The 23,171-nt window shown below is 40.8% G+C and overlaps 1 protein-coding gene across 2 annotated transcripts; it reads right to left on the bottom strand.

The window, feature by feature from the left end:
• Nucleotides 1-17: 17 nt before the first annotated feature.
• On the bottom strand, nt 18-22,364 carry LOC128679042 (nose resistant to fluoxetine protein 6-like). 2 transcript variants are annotated; one of them, XM_053760993.1, is made up of 12 exons: nt 22,229-22,364; nt 16,810-16,949; nt 13,899-14,011; nt 13,536-13,744; nt 6,982-7,175; nt 6,144-6,316; nt 5,767-5,952; nt 5,435-5,614; nt 4,769-4,919; nt 2,818-2,992; nt 2,317-2,459; nt 18-1,724 (listed from the first exon to the last, which is right to left on the bottom strand). In XM_053760993.1, exons 1-12 carry the CDS (start codon nt 22,302-22,304, stop codon nt 1,563-1,565), a joined length of 1,902 nt encoding a protein of 633 aa, XP_053616968.1. In that variant the 5' UTR covers nt 22,305-22,364; the 3' UTR covers nt 18-1,562. The 2 variants fall into 2 exon arrangements, with proteins under 2 accessions (XP_053616968.1, XP_053616969.1); XM_053760994.1 differs by lacking the exon at nt 22,229-22,364 and adding an exon at nt 21,927-22,093.
• Nucleotides 22,365-23,171: the final 807 nt, after the last annotated feature.

A 23,171-nucleotide genomic window follows, 5' to 3' on the forward strand; every position in this document is an offset into this window, starting at 1 on the left:
ATAATTGAAAGCCTCAGAACTATTTAAATTTTATTTCTCAGCCTCTGCACCACTTAATATAAGTCTTACACCACTTACCCTACCCTAACTATACTATCACAATCAGAATTATATCCTATGCTAAATTGGAATTTCCAACCAAGAACAATACAACAAGATATGATGCTTATCTGTTATTCCTTGTTATATTATATTCTACTGCGGACACGGATTAAAAAGAGAGTCACAATCTATTTACAAGATTACAATGTTAAGTGGTGTATCTATATCTCCTTTTCATTAAGTGGCAAAAAATATGTTCAAATTATGTTTGACAATATGAAAAGAAATATGAAATTGGACATATTCAAACTCAATACTACAGGTGCTCCCACACAGCGTTAAGAAAAGAGACAACAAATGTTTTGGCTGTATGGAGCACCTACCGATGCGGGAATATATTAGTTTACTGTGAAAATAATGTAATTTGTTAAGTTTTTCAAGGTCATTTTGTTCATTTTCATGGCAAGTTCAACTATTTAGCTAGCTAGCTTATTATACACTAGCCGCCCGTCCCGACTTCGCTTGGGTAAAACATATTAAATTATACACCTAAACCTTCCTCAGGAATCACACTATCTATCTATTATCACTACCGCATGAAAATCCGAGCAGTAGTTTTTGAGTTTATAGCGAACAGACAGACGCGGCAGAGGATTTGTTTTATAATATGTAAGAATAATCTTTTAAGATATTCGTAGGTTATATCTGTAATTTCCTGGTTGTTGCTCGTAGTTTTATCAAAAACTAGCTGCGCCCCGGGCTTCGCTCCCGTGAGAATATCGGTATAAAAAGTGCCCCTATATTCCAAGTTATTTTTTACCCGTGTACCAAATTTCATAACAATCGGTCCAGTAGATAATGCATGAAGAGGAAACAAACTTACTTTCATATTTATATTATTAGTTGCGATCATTTCGCCAAATGCCTCGGGTAAATCCGCTACTATAGATACCTACCTAACTACTTTAATTTTATCAATCAGACCATTTGGGAAAATGATAACATTTATGGCATAGTTAATACATTATTTATGGGCGGCACCAGGGGGTGAGGGGGTGTTGGTCAGACGTGGGGGGCGCCGCCGCTCGCGTTCGAGTGGTGTATTATTTTTGTGTAACGTGTTTTACAGGAGAACTATAAAATCTTTATCTATGTAATGGCATTTAGGTATTACCGCTATTTTATTCAATCAATAAAATTAAGCTTCAATGGGGCGCCTAGTGTCGCAGTTAACACTATTTCAGTTGGAACAGGTCCTCCACTTATACATGTATTTCCCTAAGGCACCGGCCCATTGCTCCGTTGTTGCTTCTCGTAGCTTGCTGCTACGTCGTTTTTCACAGGTTTTGGTATTGAGGTTCTGTGTTGATCCGTCGTTGAACGTCGCCGCAATGGAGCCGGGGCCTAACACAGCAGTGATCAGTGCGCCAAGTGCCACTTTGCTATTTACATCGCCCCTCGCACTATCGATGGTGATATGTAAATAACAAAGTCGCACTGCGCACAACGTAGTCGCCCTCTCAGCGTGCGTCGCTCTTGGCCTGTCCGGCGACGGGCGGCGGGCGCGCGCGGCGCCGCGACGTCAGCGCGCGGTGCAGGCGCTGCAGCGGGAGCTCCACCAGCAGCGCCAGCGGGGTCGCCGCCAGGTACGACACGAACGCTACGCCGAACCACTCCAGGATCTGGGAAACGTTGGTGAGAGAATAACGGCCTGCTTCACACCACTTTCTGATTAAATATCATATTGTGATCTGACAAACTACTGCTAGATAAATCTGCCTGAAGTGTTAGTGATAAAAAGTCTTGATAGCATAGTCGACAAGAAAAGTCCGCCATGGAACTTCACCTCTTATTGCACCGGCCGGGTACACACTATCGTCAGATGACGACGATGCGTATTTGTATGAGGACTTTGCAGCAAGGATAAACCAGCAATGTACTTCACAGCTGCCACGTTTGGCGAACTGTTCGCCTATAGTGTGGAGCCGGCATTTAAACCTTGCATGCTCATAGCGCCCTCTAGCGGTGGGTAGCCATTACTATTTGATTGTCCTGCTCACCAATAGAGGGCGCTCTTTCAAGTTGTTAATCATGTAAAACTGCTGCGTGTAGTGTATGCATAGGTACCCGCCACAAAATCTTTTGCAAATATATAGCGTATCGAGAGTAGAATATAAATAGCTGAAAAGCAAAAGAGATTTTCAGAGCAAAGATTTTCCTGCGGTAATATACACCACAAACCGCGTTGTAAAGAAGCAAGTTGAGGGCCCTTACCGCGGTCTGCCTGTCGAGCTGCGTGGGTGCAAGACGAGCGGCCACCAGAGACTTGTTGATGATCATGTGCAACATCAGCGAGCCGAACGTTAGCCGCGCCACCGCCACCCAGCCGCGCCACGACAGCACGCGGCGCATCGACGCTGAAACGCAAACATTGCTGATAGGCGGCGCTGATAACAGTGAGCAGAATAGGTATCTACGTCCTCCGCTGACAACATCCCTTGTAAACTTCGATCACACAATCCCTTGTTAGATTAAAATTGTGGTTATTTTTGATCGACGTTCTATTTCCATTCTCCACACTATCAGCGAAAATGTGCTTTTTTTACCAAACCTTCGCACGTCGACACCGCCAAAATGTATTTATTTATTTTACGGAAAGCCTACAGTTTTGCCAACTATTTACTAACTGAACTGTTGTGAAGCTGGGCACGGGTCGGGCCTATCGATGTCGCTACCATCAGACCACCGACTCGAAGCTACCATCGATACACTCACATTCCACTCCCTGCATAGCGCCGAGCAGCGCCAGGAACACGAAGAGCACGAATACGGGGCGCTCGAGCGCGGCGAGCGCGGCGGCCGACAGGCGCTGCTCGGCCGCCAGCTGCGGGGACGCGGCCACCCACCACACCGCGATCGGCGTCGACGCCACCGACACCCAGCGGAAAAGCTGCCAAGGGCAATATAAAAATGCATTACTTTATGCCGGCTACATACTATCGCAGAACCCAGATCAACTGGATCTTAATAAAACCGCAACTGTTCCCGCATAGGTACAAGTTTTTCTTCGATATTTATTGTTTTGACTACGGCAACGTCGGTTTACAGTTAAATTTTGATCCAAGAATCTAATCAACTTTTCTCAATATCGAAACGATTTAAAAAATAGCGGACTGATCGACTTTCAATTCAATTGCGTTCCAGGAGCGTTCGACGTGCAAGAATCGCAATATCGTACAAAGATTTCTCATTCATTCAGCAGATTCAGCAATTTGCTCAAGAGTACAAACACATTTATCACCTGCAGTGCGTATGGAAATGATGAAACTACCTTGTGAAACAAAGCCTGTCTAGCTGCGATGTGGGTTATCGAGATAGGAGGCGAATTTATATTGCGTATTAATAATAGTATGGGCGTTATTACGTTTATGACAATAGATAACAATATTTACAAGATCTTAGAGCCGCAGTCTTAGTTTAGTAAACTGGAACTTGTGGTTGGTTTCAGGAATGAGTGATCTCCTAGCCAAACGAAGGCAAGCCATAAACAATTACAGAATACTTCTATTCATAAAAACTATACGGTTCAGGTATGAACCGTGGGTCGTCAACAGGTACGATAATTATTTATAATATAAACCGATTCAAGAAATATCTTGTTTGGTCGATTGAAATGTTTTCAAGATTGAGATGTGGGCTGGAATGGGTAGCAAAAAAAATGGTTGCCTGTAAAGTCGGTTTTACGGGCGAAGATTTTACGTGACAACGTCTTTTTACGCGCGCGGCAGACCGATCATAGTTGAGTGGGAGAGAGACGCAAGGCATTCGGCGGGCCTCTCTCTCGTTCGGTGACTCATCGTAACGTTACCGGGCGTTACACTTTTTCATAAGTGACTCCCAGCCGCAACCTAATTTAAGACGTTGTCACGTCAAAAAGCTGGAAAGGATGCAGGGCTATGGCGACTACCAGGATTGAAGGGAATAAAAATTTACTAAAAACTTTATGAGAATTTGGTAATTATTTACCTCCCAGAGATGTTTGATCAAAATTAGTTCACAATTGACGTTGTGGACAACCGTTATTTTGACCGCATCATTCTCAAAGATCACGGTCAAGGTCTTGCGTAATGTGACTGGCAACTGTTGCGTGTGTCTGTTTGTCGAAAGTCGTGACGAAACTTGCGCTGGCCGAGGATTTACTTTACACAACAAATTGTTAGGTTTTGATTTATGCTCGCCCACTTATTAATGTGGTATCATATTAAATGCGAAAGTGTGTTACTCAATGGTGGGTACAACGGATGGCTGTGGCCTGGATCATTAAGCTATTATCCTGAAATTCTCGTGAACTATCGGTAAAGCTACTTACTTAGTCCTTAGGTTCTTGCTAGATTTGAGTTTTAGTTCTCATGAAAATTGCCGGATATTCAAGTGACTCAACACATCCGCACCGCGGAAGCAGTGAACGGCACAGTATAATAAAGAGTAGCTATACTACGTAACTACGGTTCGCTTATGCAGTAGCAAAATACATACTAATATGAATTATAAATGCAAAAGTTTGTCTGTCACGCTTTCATGACTAAAGCGATGGGCCAATTTTGATGACATTTATAAAAATATAGTACTGATCTAAGTTACTGTTGGCGGAGCTGAGGGCAACCTCTAAGTCTATACAACCGTTTACTGCGCAGGCAAACAATAGACAACTCTTGTTCGTACCGACCTTGTAGTCGTTGAGACAGCGCTGTGCGTCCAGCAGCGCGTGGTGCGCGTGCGCCAGCAGCAGGCCGGCCAGCGCGCCGGGCAGGTTGCCCAGCGGCGACTGGTACAGCAGGTTGAACGACAGGTCGCCGCGGTACGTCTCCCGGATCAATCTACAATAGATACAGACAATTCTTTACTTTTCTTCTCTGGTGGACTATTTTCCGCAGCTAGGACTCTTGACTAGGCTCTTTCTGCGTGACGCGTCTGCACTGATATAAGTCTCAATTACTCCCAGCTCATTCAGCAAGCGGAGCACCGATGGTGTACGGCAGGCTTCGCTCATGGTACGTGGATGGATCTTCTCTTGTTGATACAGAGCATCCATCAATATGTTAAATTTAGATAACCGAGCAGGGACTGGTATAGGAAATTGAAGGTTAGTAGTAGTAGTTAAGTAAGCTTATTTAAGATTTCTTACTTTAGCCTTCTAAATATAATCTAAAAGAAATAATTAAATAGTATTTTTTTTTAATCTACTTGTGTCAAAAACCCTCTTTGCTCTATGTACCCCGGGATATGTTTGAAGGTATCCCATGAAATATCCATTTCGTGCACTAGCAGACCGCATCAGTAGAAACGTTAACTTATACTTTCTGAGCAGGTTTTACCTCAATGGAATACTTACTCAGGGCGGTGAAGTACGATGTTGGGCACGAGATGCCACCAGTACGCCGACCCGAACAGCACACCGACTGTGACGACGAACAACCCTCCGAGAATGTAGAGCGCGCCGCGCTGAAACCTCAGTAACAGGAGGGTCAGGAGGAGGGAGAACAGGTACAGCTGCATGTCCGCTGCTAGGTACCTGGAGTTCAAGATTACGTGGTTTACAATCTCTGACAGTAACGTGTACCGACCCTCACATCCAATTCAATATAAAAGCTCACAAATCATTGTGGTAAGTGGGAATTCCTACTGCCTACCCTGGAAAGCCATCGTGATAACATATATAATTACCAGGTCTGTATAAGGCACTTGTCGTCAGCATACACCACGTTGTTTAAGTACAGCAGATGAGTCCACCACTTGTTCCGGCAGATGGCGCTCTCTGCGCCGACCAGCGAGGTCCACAGCGGGCCGTCGCCCAGCCTCTCCCACCAGCTCGACGCGAACCACAGCACCATGAAGTAGGAGGGACTCATCCTGGAAAAATAAGTTGAAAAATATAGGTACTTATTTCTGGTAATGCCAACCCAATCTCATGTTTCTTCAATCATATGCCCACCAATTTATCTGTTACGATACGCTTAGAATCCAAAGATACTATTGACCCCTTGTAGTGTCACAACAACGTGGACTACCGATCAATTGACTGAAAATGTAGTTTCACCAACCTGATGAACCTGTTGAACATGGTCTCGAACACCGTGGAGAAGAACTTGACCGGCTCCCCGCGCCGCCGCTGCTGCAGCAGCTTGTGCGCGAGTAAGAAGGACGACATGATGAAGAACAGCTGCACCACCAGCGTGCTGTTGGTCATCATCATCACGTCGCTCGCGCGCCGGAGCTGAATATTGAATGAATGAAAGAAACACAGAATTGAAATTTCTTACATCATTTCGGCAGTCGGATTGTTCACAGGCTGTGTTGAAAATCTTTATTGTATATTCCATAGATTTACGAAGCGCCCCGCGCGCGGTTAGGTAGTCTACATACCAATACCAATAATTAATGTGTTAGAGTTTCAATCCATTTAAATATGTGATTTAATATTGAGATAGTAATACCATCACTTGTCGTCCATTGTTCCTCTACATAAAGTCATAATTAGCCATTTGAGGCGTGTGGTCTTGCGCTAGAATGAGCCAATAGGATATTATAAACAGGACCACTCCTAACCCCCCCAGGATGTCGTAAGACGACTAAGGAACACTTTATCCTGGCAGCTGAGAAAAGCAGGAAAGCGCCAGATGTAAAATCACAATCGAACTTCTTACGCTGACTCCACGTGGCTGGCGTGACAGTTCCAAATGAAACCAAGATACAGATTTACGCTCTGTCAATAAAGAATAGAAAACCGAAATATTTTATTTATATTATTGCAATACCAATAAGAATGGTCCAGATTGATTGATACACAGTGTTGACAACCAAGAACAAGTTGCATTTATTTGTATAAAGAGACTAAGTTCAACTGTATGTCAAGTCAATGTAATAAAAGGTATGGCGCACCTTCTCGACGGTCCTGGCTTCGACCTGGTACGAGAGCGTGTTGAGCCAGCACACGTGTTCGATGATGATGCACATCATGCCCAGCACGCGGAGCCCGTCGAAGCCGGCCAGGTCGGTGTCCGCGGAGGAGGGAGGCGGGGCGCGGAGGGCGCGCCAGCACCCCGGCAGCGACCATGACAGAGCCCAGCTTAGACCTGCCAACAATTTTGAAATTAAGACCTTTTTCAAACATAATATTGAGGAACTAAAAAAGTCAAGTTCAGAGAAAACTGTTATAAAAACTAAATGATCGAGATTTAGTTGTTTAGACATAGATAATTCGATTTGAGAGTAGAGAAAGCTAAGGTGTATCTTTACTCGTATCCAACCTTCAATCTGAAGGTGTTCCCGGTTTCTTCTGAGGCATGGGTAAAGCTTGTTAGCCCAGGTCCCGCTTTCCCACTTTTCTTATTCATTTCGCATGAACTTTGAGTTAGTCTCGAATCCTTGACGCAAACAATATCGAAAGGCTATTATTTTTACGTAAAAAATTGCTTGATCTATTGATTTAACGACAGCTAATAAATGATACGTGATTGTTCCAGGATTCGGATCAGGGAGAAAAGTCAATAAAATACAGGCAGTATAGAAGCTGTCGTTATTCATAACGGGCGGTTTAGAAACATGTCTAAGTAACTGGTAAGTTGCCTACATACAATCAAGAAAGACATACAAACGTTAAACAAGTAACAATGAAGTAATTTTACAACCTCAAAGTCATAAAGTATCGCAAAAAAAATATTGACCAATGACCGATTCTAAATCACTGCTATTACGTAGATATCAGTGATCGTAGTAAGGAGCAGTGAAGTACAGACCCTCGCATACCTAATACATAATACCAATACATATCTTTCGTTCCGCGCGTGTTCACAGCTGTGATTCGCAGTCACAGTAAGTATCCCTTCATAGTACATATAGTACACTAAAATGCAGCAGTAGTGATGTTAATCGATAGATACTAATATAGATATGTACTTTGTCTTATTACGTTTGACGCGTAAATAGGTAGGCATGTAGCATGCAAGTGCAATTAAGTGTTAGGTATTGCAAAAATATAACAAATATCACAAAGATCTCCGTAATGTAGCTTCTTCCCAGATTAAGGGATAAAATATTTTCCGGGATAATAATATTTCTTTTTTATCTAAAATAATGTTAATGTACTTACAACTAGTTGTTGAAGAGGTGAAAAACAATGACGTTACGTACCAACAAAATTCTGCATTTATTTTCATCATATTTAAATCGTCGATATCGATTATAGAAATTTACCATCACTCGATACAAACGTCGTCAAGCAAGGTTTGCGAAACAGCGAGCGAGCGAGTACCAAGTCTGGAATATTCCTCATACATTCGGATACCAACTACTGTAGTACCTACGGTTTGTTGGACCTACGCAAGCGGTCAAGGACCGTACGAGACCAATCACTTCTGAAAATTATGAAAAGTAAATGGATAAGCACTTAGGTGCATGACAATTTATACATAGCCTAGCGACGCGTCCCGGCTTTACACGAGGAAAACATAATAAATTTTATACCTAAACCTTCCTCAGGATACAGGAACACTACCTATTAGTGAAAACCGTATGAAAATTCGTGCAGTCGATTTTTGTTTTTCGCGAACAGACAGATGCGGCAGAGGATTTTGTTGTATCATATGTAAGGGAAGGATGTGGACGAACGACGACACGTTTCAGGAAAGTTGTATCGCAAATCAGATAGCTATAATGACATCGTCTAATAATGGTTAATGGCACATAGATTTCATTTTACGTTTATTCTAATATTCTAGTTGATAAATAGATAGATAAAATGTATTTATTTTAATTACTTCATTCTTCTGGTTTTAATTAAAATCTTATTATTATAATAATTATTATAATAACCTTAACCTAATTAATTTCATAGGTCCATGAGAGTTTGTTTTCTATAAACGAAAATTAAATCTTGCTTCACCTCCACAAATCACACATAGGAAATTATGAAGGCTCGCTTTGGGTACTGGAAGTATTGTCTAATCTGTGCCTTGGGGAACACCGCTCTCCCCTCGGAATTCCCCGAGTAGCCAGTATTGGTAGAGGGCCCTGGACTCGGAAGCATTCGGAACACGCTCAGATGAGAAAGAGAGTCGTCATCGGCAAGTTATTTGCGATTGCGCGAACATTTCATAACTCGTCCAACTCGATCTTACTCGTAAATCGAACCGACATAGCACAGGCAGGACCGACATTGGATCACACCTACCAGTCTTAGTAGAGAGAAAGTCTCATATCATTCATATATTTGGTAAAGTATACAGAGTTTGAAACTCGAAAATAGGTGTGACAGGTTTTCTGCGGTCCGATTCTACAAACTACAAACTGCGAAACTTACAATTTTATTAATACACTCAACGGCCCACACTAGCTGTATCGTGCATCCGATGGACATAATATGATGACTGATTGATATTTGTAACAATATTTATATCTCGTTAATTTAAGTTAACTTTTACTAATTTTTTTTAGCTATAACATGTCCCACTGCTGGGCAAAAGCCTCCCCTCTACTACTATTAATTTACATTAAATTATCTTATACCAATAATACCCTTTCCTTCCGAAGAGTCATCTTCGGTTAAAGTTTAAAACAACCAATGTTTGTGAATTATTAAATTTTATGTTAACTTTTGTTCTTTCTTTGCCTTCATCATATCATCGACAGGGCCTAGGGCTGCGACGGCACGTGTCCACGATTGCCCTTGTGTCACGTTTCGGAGCCCGCACCTTTCCAAACGTGACGTGTGTTGCAACAGACAGATTAACATCTAGTAAACAGCGGTTTATATTTCGTGTATTATGTTACACTGTCAAACACACGAGTTACAAATTTTTATTCAGTTTCACCTGTTACATACATTTTTGTTTAGTTAGAAATGGATATTCAACTTAAATACAAAATGGAGGGGTTTAGTTCGAGGAAAAGGTAACCTTGAATCATGTGGATCTGTGGATCGCGACGGTAAATCTAAGTGGAAAGATGGATTGCAGGAAATAAAAGACATAATTCTGTGTTCGATTAAACTAAAAACTTATGCAAATGTCAATTGAATGATAATACCCATGTTAACACCACAGGATACTGCAATGTAATGACATACTGATCGTGATGGAGCCGAAAGTAGCCACTTCTCTCTAAGATCTCTAAGATCTCTGCAATGTTTAACGCAACCGCATCGACATGCGCGTTGTTCCATTTGTCATTACAAATACATGAAAACAAAGAAAACCCTATATAACCCACTTTAGATGGTCGAGGTATATAGTTAAAGAATATATCTCATTTGTGTATATAAGTACCTTCTCTATCTTCAGTTGGAACTGTGACACCATCTTCCTATCGTGTAATCTGTCCTCTATTTGCCTTTCTATCCCTCGAACACCACTCTACTTTCTTAATACCTAGTAAAAGTAAAAATAGCAAATTTTCGCGTATAAATTAACTTATCGCCATATTGCCTTCTAAGTACCTAAGTGGTAATATGAGTATGTCGAAAACTTTTAAGACGTTAACCTCCAAATTTCGCGAAGAGTAACACTTTTTAGTTGGTCGTGGGTGCAATGAGTTAGATAACCCGTCCGGTTGTTTATAAATATCGCAGTTACACGTGCAGCTATCGAAATACATCGATTGGTTGCCCAATGGTGTGGTGAGTGTGGTCAGCGCGCGCTGCGAGCCGCAGCTCGCTTTATTGAAAGAAATCCTATAATTGTGTAAACGGTAACGCACTCTGGCGTTTGGTAGGGTATAACGAAAGGATATGAATTCTTATGCCATAATAATTAACCTGCTCATCCATTTAAAAAGTCAGTCAAGATTACAGTGTAAGTTGTTTAAACATTTGGGCTTGTTTCACCACTTTCTCATAAAATATCATATTGTAATCTGACGGATAAACTAACCTCATGTGATTAGCCAGTTAGTCGTATGAAACAGTTGTAAAATACATTTTTTTATGATATTTATATGTTATGTTACATATAAACTATCAGGAATTTTATCATCAAGCGGTGAACAGGCCCTTTAACTTTTTTCCATAACTATGGTAGTAGTACACTCGCGGCCTAGAAGTGGGTCATTACCATCGGACCGTGTGACTGACACGTGACTGCGACGATGATATAATTAACAAAAACTAACGAGATGCATTAATATAAGGTTCCGTACATGGCCATCGTACATAAGTGGTCACCGCGGCCTATGGACCCCTGCATCACCAAGGGTGTCACCACGGCGCAGCGCCCGGCCTTAAAGTAAGATATGCACAACAAATGGTGCATAAAAGTTGCTCCACGAGGAGAACGTGAAATATAATGTGATAAGAGTAAAATTTAATTGGTAAACTTTACTTCTTCGGCTGTAACAATCTTGAATTAGAGTAAATAAGTAATTACGGCAAGATATTTTCTGTGACTCAAGGTTGTTCTTAATATTATATCGTGCAATTTGCCCTCATTAATAACGTAGATTTATTTTCCTTCTCAATCATGAACGCAATATGTTATCTAAAAACAGACGGAAACTGCATTGCCTACACTTTATTAATAAGTAATATGATAGGGATTATTATTGTTTTCTGATTAGCAGGAGGTCGGTCCGGAGACGGAACCCTAAACACTTGATATGTAGCGGCCGCTTTCGCTTCGAGGTCAGCTCGTTTCGTCGCCTATCTCTGACATAACAGTTATGCAAACTGTATGCAGCCTTATGATGATAATATTCAGATAATTGGGGTGAACCACTCGCTTTTAACAGGTTTATTTGCTCCAAAATCCAGCCATTGGATTGACTGACGTTGTCAAAATAATATTATCGATAATATACATCTCTGAACGCAGTGCCATGCCATCTTTGAGTGCCGTTTGAATTTATCGTGCCGTGCAAGTCGCACGAGGTCACTAAGCCAAATATTTTAATATAACAGCTGAGAGGCAACAACAGCTTTCCCAAACAGGCTTCTCGTCAGGTGGGCTGTCAGTCATAAAACCAGAACAAAATTTTCGAAACTCCGGGCTTTGGGCGTCACAGCCGAACATGACACTAAGAATATGCAAGGATGATATGGGATTGCGAGCAACACATTATTTGAACAAGAATCACATTAAATAAGAATATTTTTCTTTTTTCAAAAGAAAATATATATTTGTCTATGATGATCAAATTTCTAACATCTGGTGTTAATGTTACTATACTACACTTGTTATTAAAATTCAAACTTCTGAATAATGCCTTACGAAGTTCGGACCCCGGTTCCGAGCAAGATAATATAATATCGCTTCACTCATACATCCGCTAATCTATTGAAGCAACGGCGGTTAGGAAGTTCAATAGCTACATACCTCAGCTATTTTGTTAGAGCATATCTACTTACTCTATATTTAATCTTATGATGTTAATAAAGTGAAGCTATCTATAATATACTGATACCGAATAATTTTATAACGGCTAGTAGTTGCCTTAATTTAATTGGATTTGTTATACATGTCAAACGTGCTTTTTAACTTATTTTTGAAAATAATAATGAGATGAAAAAATTATGGTATCGAGCGTGAATTGAACCCGCGCCCCTGTCTACCCAGGACAGTGCTCTTGACTACTGAGCTATCGAGACCGTGCCAATTCGGCCGAATTAATTCATCACTTTCGTCTCACGCCGACGTACAGTATTTTCATTAGAGAGTAGTAGGTACTCTTATCTAACAGGTAGTTGCTTTTCCTATGTGACATTTAGTCGTAGAAGTATTGCGCGTTTTATGTGTCGTCGTAAAACTATTGTCAGACGAATGAGCGAAAGGCAGCGGTTGATCAAAAAAACCATAACGTTTTATGGTTAGATACTCAGTCTGTGGAAAGCTTCGTGTCGCAAACAAAACGACGTAAATTATTTTGAAATTAAAATTAATAAAGTGAGATCGTATACTTAATTGATTTTTCAATAGAAAATTGCACATTGATCGCACGTTGATGGCTGACAGTAGGCAGTTCTCTATCTTATCATCATCAATTAATTTAAGAACTTTGTTCTTGTCGGTGGAGCACTATTCTATATACTATATCATCTCTATCTAATAAAGTTGATATAATATAACCACGGAGCAAATGTAGAGAAGGACACGGTGTATAAACTTGTGCACAGCTACAATGAAAGGTGCACAGACGTCACGTAAATCGCAGGGGCTTCGTTTTCCGTTCGGAAAGAGTTGAAGCTATGGCGGAACCGATTCCCCAATTCAGCCTGCCTCAGCCCTGCGTATCGTCACACAAAGTTTATTAAAACAAGGATAAGGCGTCTCCTCATTGTACAATGCAATATAAAATGTAGGAGTGATTTTCTCCAGACAACTTTGACGTTAACTTGAACCTGCGCGTCGCCGTCTTTTAGATAAAATGGTGTATATTATAGCGCAGGTTAAAATTAACGTCAAAGTTGACTGATGCAATCGACCCTGAATAAATATAAGACAACTAACCTCTCTTAGTATGAGCAGGCAGGGACAAGTCGAGCGCGGTGGAGAGCGCGGCGAGCGCGAGCAGCGCGGCGAGCGTGCACGCGAGCGCGCGCTCGCTCGCGGTGAGCGGGGGCGCGGGGGGCGCGCCTCGCCGGCAGTACTCCAGCTTGTACAGCCGCGCGGACAGCTGGTGCGACGACACCGTGCTTGCGTTGACGCACGACGAGAACCTGGCCAAGTATTTCTATGTTAGTTTGTCTTTGTTTGATAAAAAGCGAAGAGACACGATCTAGATCATGTCAGATGCCTTTAAATTACTTGACAACAGATGTAGCAGTAACACACTCGAAAAGAAAGAATTGTCAAATAAAACTGTACACTGACCAAGCGTCCATGGGCTGCAGCGTGTAGTCCGGCTGAGGACAGCGCCGGCTGAGGCAGAGACCGCGGTGCAGGCGCGTGTGGTTGAAGTTGTCCACCTCGTTCGTGGAGTACCTCTGCCGAGGGAGACGGGGATCGGCTGGTTATACTTTGACAAGCAATTGTGTAGCCCAGGCACGATAGTACTTATACATTCATATGATAGTGGATACATCAAGTAGGAAAGCGGACTCCGGACTCCGGCGGCGGGAACCGGGAGAACGCGCTTACATTACAGAGAGGCACGCTAAATATAATTACATCAAAATTAAAATGAAAATAGACATTGTTAAGATCGATTATCGACGGAAAAGTGTACTAAGTATAATAGTTTCAGTGTTATTCAAGACGAGCGGGGCGGCCGTTTAATCAATCAGACCAAACAAGCACGAAAGCGACCCGCTTTTTTATTAACTATGTAAAATAAGCTTTTATAAACAATAACAGAGAAAATGTCTGAAGTATTCTGTATTGTCAACAAATTACGATTTGGCGCCGTTTGCTGTGAAGTGCCAGACCACTGCCGCAAAATCATCGTCAAGAGCTTTTAATTTTCGCATTCGCGCCTGATTTAGAAACTAGTAAAAATATGATACGCATATCATTTACGCACGAAACCCAATATTCACTGCTTCACAAAAATTGCATTTTCGCTTGCGGCAAACACAGAGGAAAGAAATATCCAAAGTCCAAGCGTTGTTTTGATCGCGTTTCGTCATCGTTAATGAAATCTCAATGCCGCCAGTTGCGGTCAGATGCCCACATAACTGGACGTTACCAGTCTGTGGTAACACAATGTCTACACTACGGCGATAACCGGTGCCAGGTGGCACTGCCTCATTATAGAAATTTTACTGCAATTTCGGGATAAATAGTATTTTTTTCGTGTCTTTTACTATTATTTTCTATATATTTGACTCACTATCTGACTGAACAACATACAACCCATCCACCATTTTCTGGTACACAAAAATAAAAGATAATAAAAATAGGAAATAAAATCTTTATAAGGCGATCCTTCAAATTTTCAAGAAGTGGAGAATGTATAATTTCATTATAATGAGTGAGGAACGGTTTCAAAAGGAAAGTATTTACATTCTCACCTCATTGTTATAATATGCAGAATAATTACATATAGTGAATAATCAAAACGTGAATACAGAGTATGCCCATCACAGATCACAGAGCCCAAGCTTGATGGAGGGACCCAATTACATATTTTTAAGTCGAAGCGTACTAAATTTATATATGGGATTCTGAGACAGTTGAGTTTGAGAATAATATCTTACCAAATTACGATTCTTTCAATCTATTGCGTTATAAATCGCGCTGGGACTCCGTGTGAATGTCCTCTGTGGTTGCAATAACCCTAATTGACGTTTAATTTCCCAGTGACCGTGTCGCGAGCACGGGTCGCGCCACAACAAGGCGGGCCAGTTCCCGATACTTCCTCAATCTGATAACCTATCCGTAGTCATGTGTATTTGAAAGCAGTGCACAGGCTGCAGCCTAGGGCGTTTCAAGGGGCGCAACCGTACCTTCGCAAGAACTATCGACTTCATCATGTGGGTATACTACAAATTTCAACAAAGCCGAGACAAATAATAACTAAACGCTAATAACGCTATTACTTAATAAAGCCCCAAAAATGGGACCACATGACGAATACGCTTTCAAACAAAAAATTTGTAAATCGATCAATAATTGACGGAGAAATCGTTGGACTTAATAAAAACATGATATAATTTAACTTAATTACTTATATATAAAAGCTTTTAAATAAATAAAAATCTACTTGCCACTAAACGCGAATAGGTCGTAAAAGTCATGTAAGATGCCTTTAGGTGCCACTCGAAAAGAAAAGAAAAAATAATTGGTTATTTAGCCAATTTTCTCACGGGAATAAAATATTTGTAGAGTGAGCGGGTGCAGAAATTAAAAAAATATATAGACTGTACTCTCCCTTTTGTTGCCAGTCTTGCGAAGTGCCAGTCTCTGTGGTATCAAACAATCGGTAGCCCCGAAAAGCGTGGATGTCGACAATCCGCGGATTGGGCAAAGCCGCGTAATGTTTTAATTGTAATAATTGTAACGTTGCGCCTGTTGCGTGCAGTGACCGCATCGCGCGCGTCATCATTATACCGTGCGGCTGCTGACTTATAATTACAGAGTTTCTTTATTTTTTTAATATTTTAATAAATCCTCGAGGCATGCCTCGTATCGTACGTGTCCAGATGGAAAAGTTCAGGCGCGACTATTATGAATACAGCCGATTCAGTTTTTCATCCAACTAGTTGGATCGGCTGCGTTATACGCAAGGGAATGGCGGTGGTCTTATTTGAAAATGAGTTTTAAACCAGTCGGTAGCTAGCACGTAGTGTAGCTAGACGAAGCCTCACACTAGCTGCTGTCCAGCCGATGAACAACTCTGTATGAATATTATGTACTGCGTGTCAGATCACGCCCATCACCAGCATTTAGCGTGGGCGCAACAGGGCACCTACTAATTCCATGGTGACGGGTAATTTTTTTACCAATGATATTGATTCGCGTTAATGTCAGAACCTATGGAAAACAACGAAGTACTTAGATTAGACGCAATGGAGCAATAGAGCCGGGCTCTTATCCCTTAATCAGGTGCATGGGTTAAAGCATATTCATTCTTAAATGCCCCTAATTAAGGGTTAAGAGCCAGGCTCGCTAAGTAGCATTTTATTCTCCTCCATTTGCTTTAGCGTGCTTCGACTTATGTTGCTACTATATAAAGTTTTGCATTGATCCGTCGACGGACGTCAAAACAACGGAGAATGACGAAGCAATCCCAACGCGTCCTAACTTAGCGTGGGCGCTCCTTTTATCTATCCGTGGTACCTACCTTCATGTCCGCGTACAGGCGGCTGCTCTGGTTGAGCGGCGCGAGCTCGAAGCTGCCGAGGCAGTACACCTGCCTCGAGCCGAGGCACGCCTCGTACGAGTCCAGGTGGAACAGCTCAGGCATCTTATAGTACTCCTCATCTGAAACACAAACGACACGTGGTTAATAAACTTGTCTGCTTTGAGTTTTCTATGTCTTTTATAAATAGGACTTTACGGACGATTGCAATACGTGAATATTTATGCGTCCTAGTTACCAGAAATACGCAGCTCGTTCGTTCGTTACATTGTTTCGTATTGTAGTTAATCTTAAATGATCTAGCGTGAAATCTTTTGATAAAGTTATTCGATGAGTCATTATTAGATTTACCCTAAACCCCGATTATTCTCTTTTTAGGAAAACATAAATTCTAGATTCTGCCGTACATTGGATTACAATTTGGAAGGTGGTTAAGAGAAAGAGCCGACAGACCAAGATACATAATTATGCTGAACTAAAACCAAACGTAATTCTATTCTATTCCTTACTTATTTTAGAAATGATTTAATATTGACATTACTTAATACATAACAAATACTACCGTAATTTGCGAAAATCTAACGCTCGTCTAGTTGCGTGAAGTATCTGACAACTAAGTAACTTATTAAGTAAGACATAAATATTACAAAATGATGTCGCGACGAGTCCAAATATCATAACCAATAATGACTAAGTAATTAATAATATTTGATCTCAATTAAATACTCGTTCAAAAAGTCCCCAGCATCCGTTGTTTATTTTAACAGACACACACCAATAGATTAAGGAAAAGCCAACGCGTGCTGGCGATGTCATCGCGAGCGATATTCGAAAAGTCCCGCCAGAGCTAATATTTACTGTATATAATATAAAGTTCAACCTTTGCTGAACGTGACTATTGTGTTTGTCTAAAATAATGCCAAAATTATATTTTGTGTATTAAGTTGTGGGCGAAACTTGGGTTAACCTTGCGTTGCGTGAGCTTTGCGGTTATGTTGCTGCGAACCAAGTGGCTGCCTTCTCTGAAACGACCTGTTTGTGGTGGACCCAATAGGCGACATGTAGTGGAGGTAAGAATCAGAAATTAGGAAACAGGGATGCGCTGCAATGGTTTCGGATCGCGCTGACGGCCGCCGCGCGCCGTAAGGTGGGCTAACGTTCAGTATTTTCCTAAAAAGTTTTATTTTTGCCGGATTCTGAATCTATAAACAAGAGACATTTTTGACGATTAACGACAATAAACTGGAACTCAATTACTGAGCGTAAACCAATATGTGGATGTTGTTCGTATTGCTAAATATGCAGTGTGCGTAATCGTCGTGTCGTACAAGACACCGAGCTGCAGCTCTCAGCTAATGCTTCCTGCTCCGAGCACTTTCTCTGGACGGGATCGCGGACAACTCGTGTTAACTCATGTTAAGGCTATTTACTAAATCGTTCCACTTCTATTGAATTAGTTTTGCTGGCACTTTAGTTTCAAGTAAAACTTTAATCCCTGAAAACTCTTGACTGCGATGTCACCGTGGGAAATCACACGAGCGAAATGCAGGACAAATCCAGTTAAGTAATAAAACTAATTTAATATACGCTGTACTAGCTTTTGCCCGAGGTTTCGCCCGCGTCAATTTCTCTGTGAATGCGGAACAGACACGATTTTCATACAAATTTTCACCCCCCATTATAGTCATATGGGGATTGATATTTTTTTTTGTTGTTGTCTATGTTTTCAGTCCTAAAGTCGGTCCAGCAGTTTAGCGGTAAACGCGGAACTGACCGACAGACAGACAAATAGAATTTCGCATTACATAAGGATAACATGAGAGAAGTCTCAGAGTTGTTATGAACGAACGTTGGAGTGGTCAATAAATGGAAGGGCCGCAGGAGCTGCGCCCGCGCAGCCCGCGTGACGCAACCGCGGAACTGTTCTAGAGCCGACGCGGCGCGACCTAATGCGTCTGCACTTCCCGACTGACCGCCCGTTTGACTAGCTTCGCCCCGGGACTGATTCTGTAAATTTAGTTATTCACTGAGTACCTAGTTTCCATTATAAGAGCATAAAACTCTTATATCCACTAACGGCCTACGGTTTCGCTCTTTCGGAGTGGTATAAATTTTTATACCACTCGAGCGAAACCGTAGGCTGTAGTAGATAACAACCTATTCTCAGACTTGAACAAACATATTTACTTTACGTTCAAGTTTGCTAATGAAAACAAAGAAAAACAAATTTCATCAGTATAGAGCCGTTTCCAACGAGTGTTTTTTATTTTCCCACGAAATTCTCACAAAATAACGTGCTAGCCCCACTGCATGCTAGAAAAAAATTATTTTATACACGAGTAGAGTATGTTTCCTAAAATTATTTTGCTGAAGTCGCGTCCCTCGTACAAAAGACATCAACGCGTCCAACAGCAATCACGCGCGCACGATTCTTCTCGTGTTGGATCTTATTTTTTTCTATACTAACGACCGTCCCGACTTCGTTTTACTAAAACTATAATAAATTATATACCTAAGCCTTTTTCAGGAATCACACTATCTATTAAAAACACCTGCTTGATTAAAAAAGAAAAAAATACTATGAGTTTCATTTTTATAAACTTTTCATTTCATTATCCTTAGGAGAATTACGCGTCCAATGTTTTGTGTAATTAAATCACCTTGTTGCCTTGCGGGTGCACCAGGTGGACAAATTTTTGTGAAATTTCCGGTCGACCTAAATCACCTGAGCGGAGGTGATTTAAGTACACCGGCTCAGTGGATTTAAATCACCTGGGTGAATTAGCCAGACGATTTAAGTGGAATAATTCCATCAAAATCCGTTGCCTAGTTTTGAATATCTAAGCATACATATGGACAGACAGCGAGAAGCGACTTTGTTATATATTGTGTAGTGATGGTGACTCTTGTATCTCTCTCTGAACTTCGCGCGCTCACGGCTGTGACGCCTCGAAGCCAACAAGTAACTTTTAACTATCAAGCTTTTCGTCGCTTCGTACCTACGTCACAGGAGGATATAGAGTGATCCCAATTTAGGGCGGAAACCGCCCGCCACAATATTCTTATGTAGTCACAATTTTATACTATGATTCATTGCTAAAGTTTAAAAAATAGTTGGAGGAGTCACCGAGTACTCGCGCCTCGAGTGTCCGGGAGAAAATATGACGATGTTAAATGTACTTATATTAATGCATTGTTGAATCAACTATTTCCAGACAAACTACAAACGCCTCTAATGTAAGCGCTGCGCTGGAATCATTAGTCCAATAGTTTCAGACTAGCTCAGAGTCGTAAAAATTATAATTAAAGTAAATCTTGAATTATGTAATAACTTTAATAGAATATTATATATTCTGCTTCGTGTAAATACATTCATGTTATGTACGATAGTGGTGTAAGCTTTACAAAAGATTGTCTAATTGTTATTATATTTTTCAATAAATGAGAAATATCAAATCATCAAAAAATGAGTTGCAAGGTCGAGCGACCTGCGTTTGCGTCTGTCTTTACCATTTGTATGTCTAAACCACGCAAAGGAGGTCGTTATGTTACCTAGTTAATTTACGTTTTTTTTTTCTTCAATGCCATGTGCGGAGCAGGGGAAGCCCATCACGGGCACCTGGTTGGGAGGCCCGGGTAGTGCCGGACCCCTGCCGGAGACCCTCCAACGTGGAGAGCCTTGCATGCAGCTTTTCTGTGCTATAGGTATCATGTTTGTCTTTGTTACATTGTATTTTTGTTTCAATACTTTTGGCATGTCCTTGTTCCTGTTGGTTTATTGGTATTTTTACTTCGGTACCATTTGTTTCCAGTCTGTTGTCTCGTTTTTGTTTATTCCTTGTTTATTTATAATTCGTTTTTTGTCCGTTCTTTATTTATATGTTTTATTTTTTAGTGACTTCACGTTGGCAGTTCATTTTGATATTTAGTTTTTACTTCAATTTGCCGAAATATATGCTGCCTGGGAAAGTAACGCGGGTGAAGACTACTAGTAAAGGCAGGCACCACTAGTAAATTTTCCTTACGCTATTACCACGAGGTAATAGCGTAGAGAAAATTTACTTAATACAAAATGTACTTTTATAAAAGTATTGAATTATAACATTTTTTAACATAATTTACCGTGATCTGAACATCGTGATACCATTTATGTATTTATATATTTATTTTATTTCAACATGTTCAAGTGGAACCAACAGCTTGCATTCTTAAAACTAGATACCTATATGTCAATGGGTCACAAGAAGCCGATTACAGTGTAGGTTCCCGCTGGTAATAGTGGTTTAGTACCCTCATAGTTAAACGACTATAATATTTTAACCATTTTTACGTATGTTAGTTCTATTCTTCAAAAACTTCTCCGTATAAAAATTTTGCTTTATATATTACACTCGATTATGTATTATACACTCACGCTAAGTAATGCAGTCTATAAAAATAATCTCCTAACTCTGGTGTGACAATATAGTGTGAGTGTGACAGAGAGTGTGTCCTGGAAATTTGAAGTTGGAATTGAATTCAGACCTCCGTCCTATTATGTCACTATCATCCACTCGACCACCGTCGCTTTTTCCAAACGTAAAGACATATATAGAACATAGAAATAAACTTTATTGACCTCAAAGTGAACGAGAACATTACAGTCACAACACGACTTCAGTTAAGTTTGAACTTACGTAATTTCATAATGTTTAGCCATGCCCGCTGCTAATAGAAACACATGACATAATTTATTAGCTTGACAAAAGCAGAGAGGACAGTAAATAATTTCAGATTAACACAAGAGTAGTGCAGAGCTTAACGACCGAGGAAGTAACCGGGACAATGCTCTGATGACAGATAGACACAGAGAGAGAGAGAGAGAGAGAGAGAGAGTGCGCAGAGGACAATCATTTCGTTTGATTCAATTTTAGAATTTCTAAAATTTGAAAATATAAAAGAACACAAGAAGTCATCGTGTAAGTATAGCACATGAAATTGAAAAAAGATACCCGCTACAAACAAATTGGATGTAAATTATAGAAAGTTTTATTTTGAAATAAAATTGTACATATAAGTAAGTAGATATAATCCTATCACTCAATTGTTCTCTCCCGTACCACAGATAGACAACACTTCCAGTACCCGAACAGACTCTTACTGATCTTTCACAATTACCAACTCCTACACGAAATAAGAGTGACAAACATGTTACATTTGAAATTCCACTTCGTGCCCGCTGGGAAATTCAATATCACTTTAACTTAACACCGAAGCAGAGGAAATCATAATTAGATTTAACACACGTCTCCGTTACAACTAAACTGCGAATTATTCTTCGGTAAATCTTTTAAAAAAATTGAATTCCTCTTCAAACAACACAGATGTCGAAAGAACAATTATTTTTGTAGACACATCGTACCAGTGAGCTGCGTGTTGGGCTCGGCGCGCGCGACGAGCACGAGCGCGGCGAGCGCGAGCGTCCGGCACGGCGGCATGGTGCTCACTGCGCGCGAGTCCGCGCTGTGCTGCCCACCCTCTCCTTTCTAACATTTGCTAGCCTGAGTGCTGGGTTGGAAATGTGGTACTGTATTTCATAATATCTATAAATATGCGTGAATTTCCCATCACTTGTTTTCATAGATTTAATCAGGCTCATGACACAGTGGGCTTATTATAGAATATATAAGTTATAACAGAAATATAAAAGAATTATAAAAGAAATATGGTGCTGTGGGATTTCGCGGACCGCTGCACTCTTTGCTCGTGTGGAGACGACTATGCCTCACTTGGCCGTGGCAAACTTCTATTCCCAAAGTAAATAAATGTTGTAATTAGAGCTGACCACTCGACGAAGAAAAAGATACATTTCTTGAGCGTTTCCCCGTTTCATCCTCAGCCGCAAAGTTCTAGAGCCCAGGGTCCGCTTTCCTGCTTTTTCTTTTTATAGATTGGCTTTAGGCTAGCTGATGCTAAATATGTACCAATATTTTTGAAAAAGTTTTTTATTGAAATATTCGTGAACGTCCGCCGTTTTCTTTTACATTTGTTAAGCTGAGAGTTGTGCCAGCATTGCACTAGCTCTCAGCCTATTGTTAATGCAGGAAGTATTGTATAATCTGTGATAGGGGGCAGTATTTTATGGTTTGTAGGTAATCGTTACTTGTAGGTATAGTAGGTAGGTAGGCAGCTATATGTATTACGCACGGGTACTACGCATGAATTCTCCCATCTTTTCCTTTCAAAGATGAAGACACTGAAGTATTATTTTATGAACTCTTCTTATTAAGAGCCCCCCCCCCTCCCTCCTTCATTGGGCGCCGATCCTGTGTACCATAAGGGCATACTTATCATAATAATGCATT

This window comes from Plodia interpunctella, chromosome 21 (assembly GCF_027563975.2).
Source record: "Plodia interpunctella isolate USDA-ARS_2022_Savannah chromosome 21, ilPloInte3.2, whole genome shotgun sequence".
Classification (NCBI taxonomy): Eukaryota; Metazoa; Arthropoda; class Insecta; order Lepidoptera; family Pyralidae; genus Plodia; species Plodia interpunctella.

Coding starts and splice junctions, on each gene's coding strand:
- LOC128679042 (XM_053760993.1), bottom strand. CDS start 22,304: ATGCCGCCGTGCCGGACGCTCGCGCTCGCCGCGCTCGTGCTCGTCGCG. Junction 5,615..5,766: donor AAGTGCCTTATACAGACCTG/GTAATTATATAT, acceptor CTTGAACTCCAG/GTACCTAGCAGCGGACATGC. Junction 2,460..2,817: donor CGCTATGCAGGGAGTGGAAT/GTGAGTGTATCG, acceptor TTTGCGTTTCAG/CGTCGATGCGCCGCGTGCTG.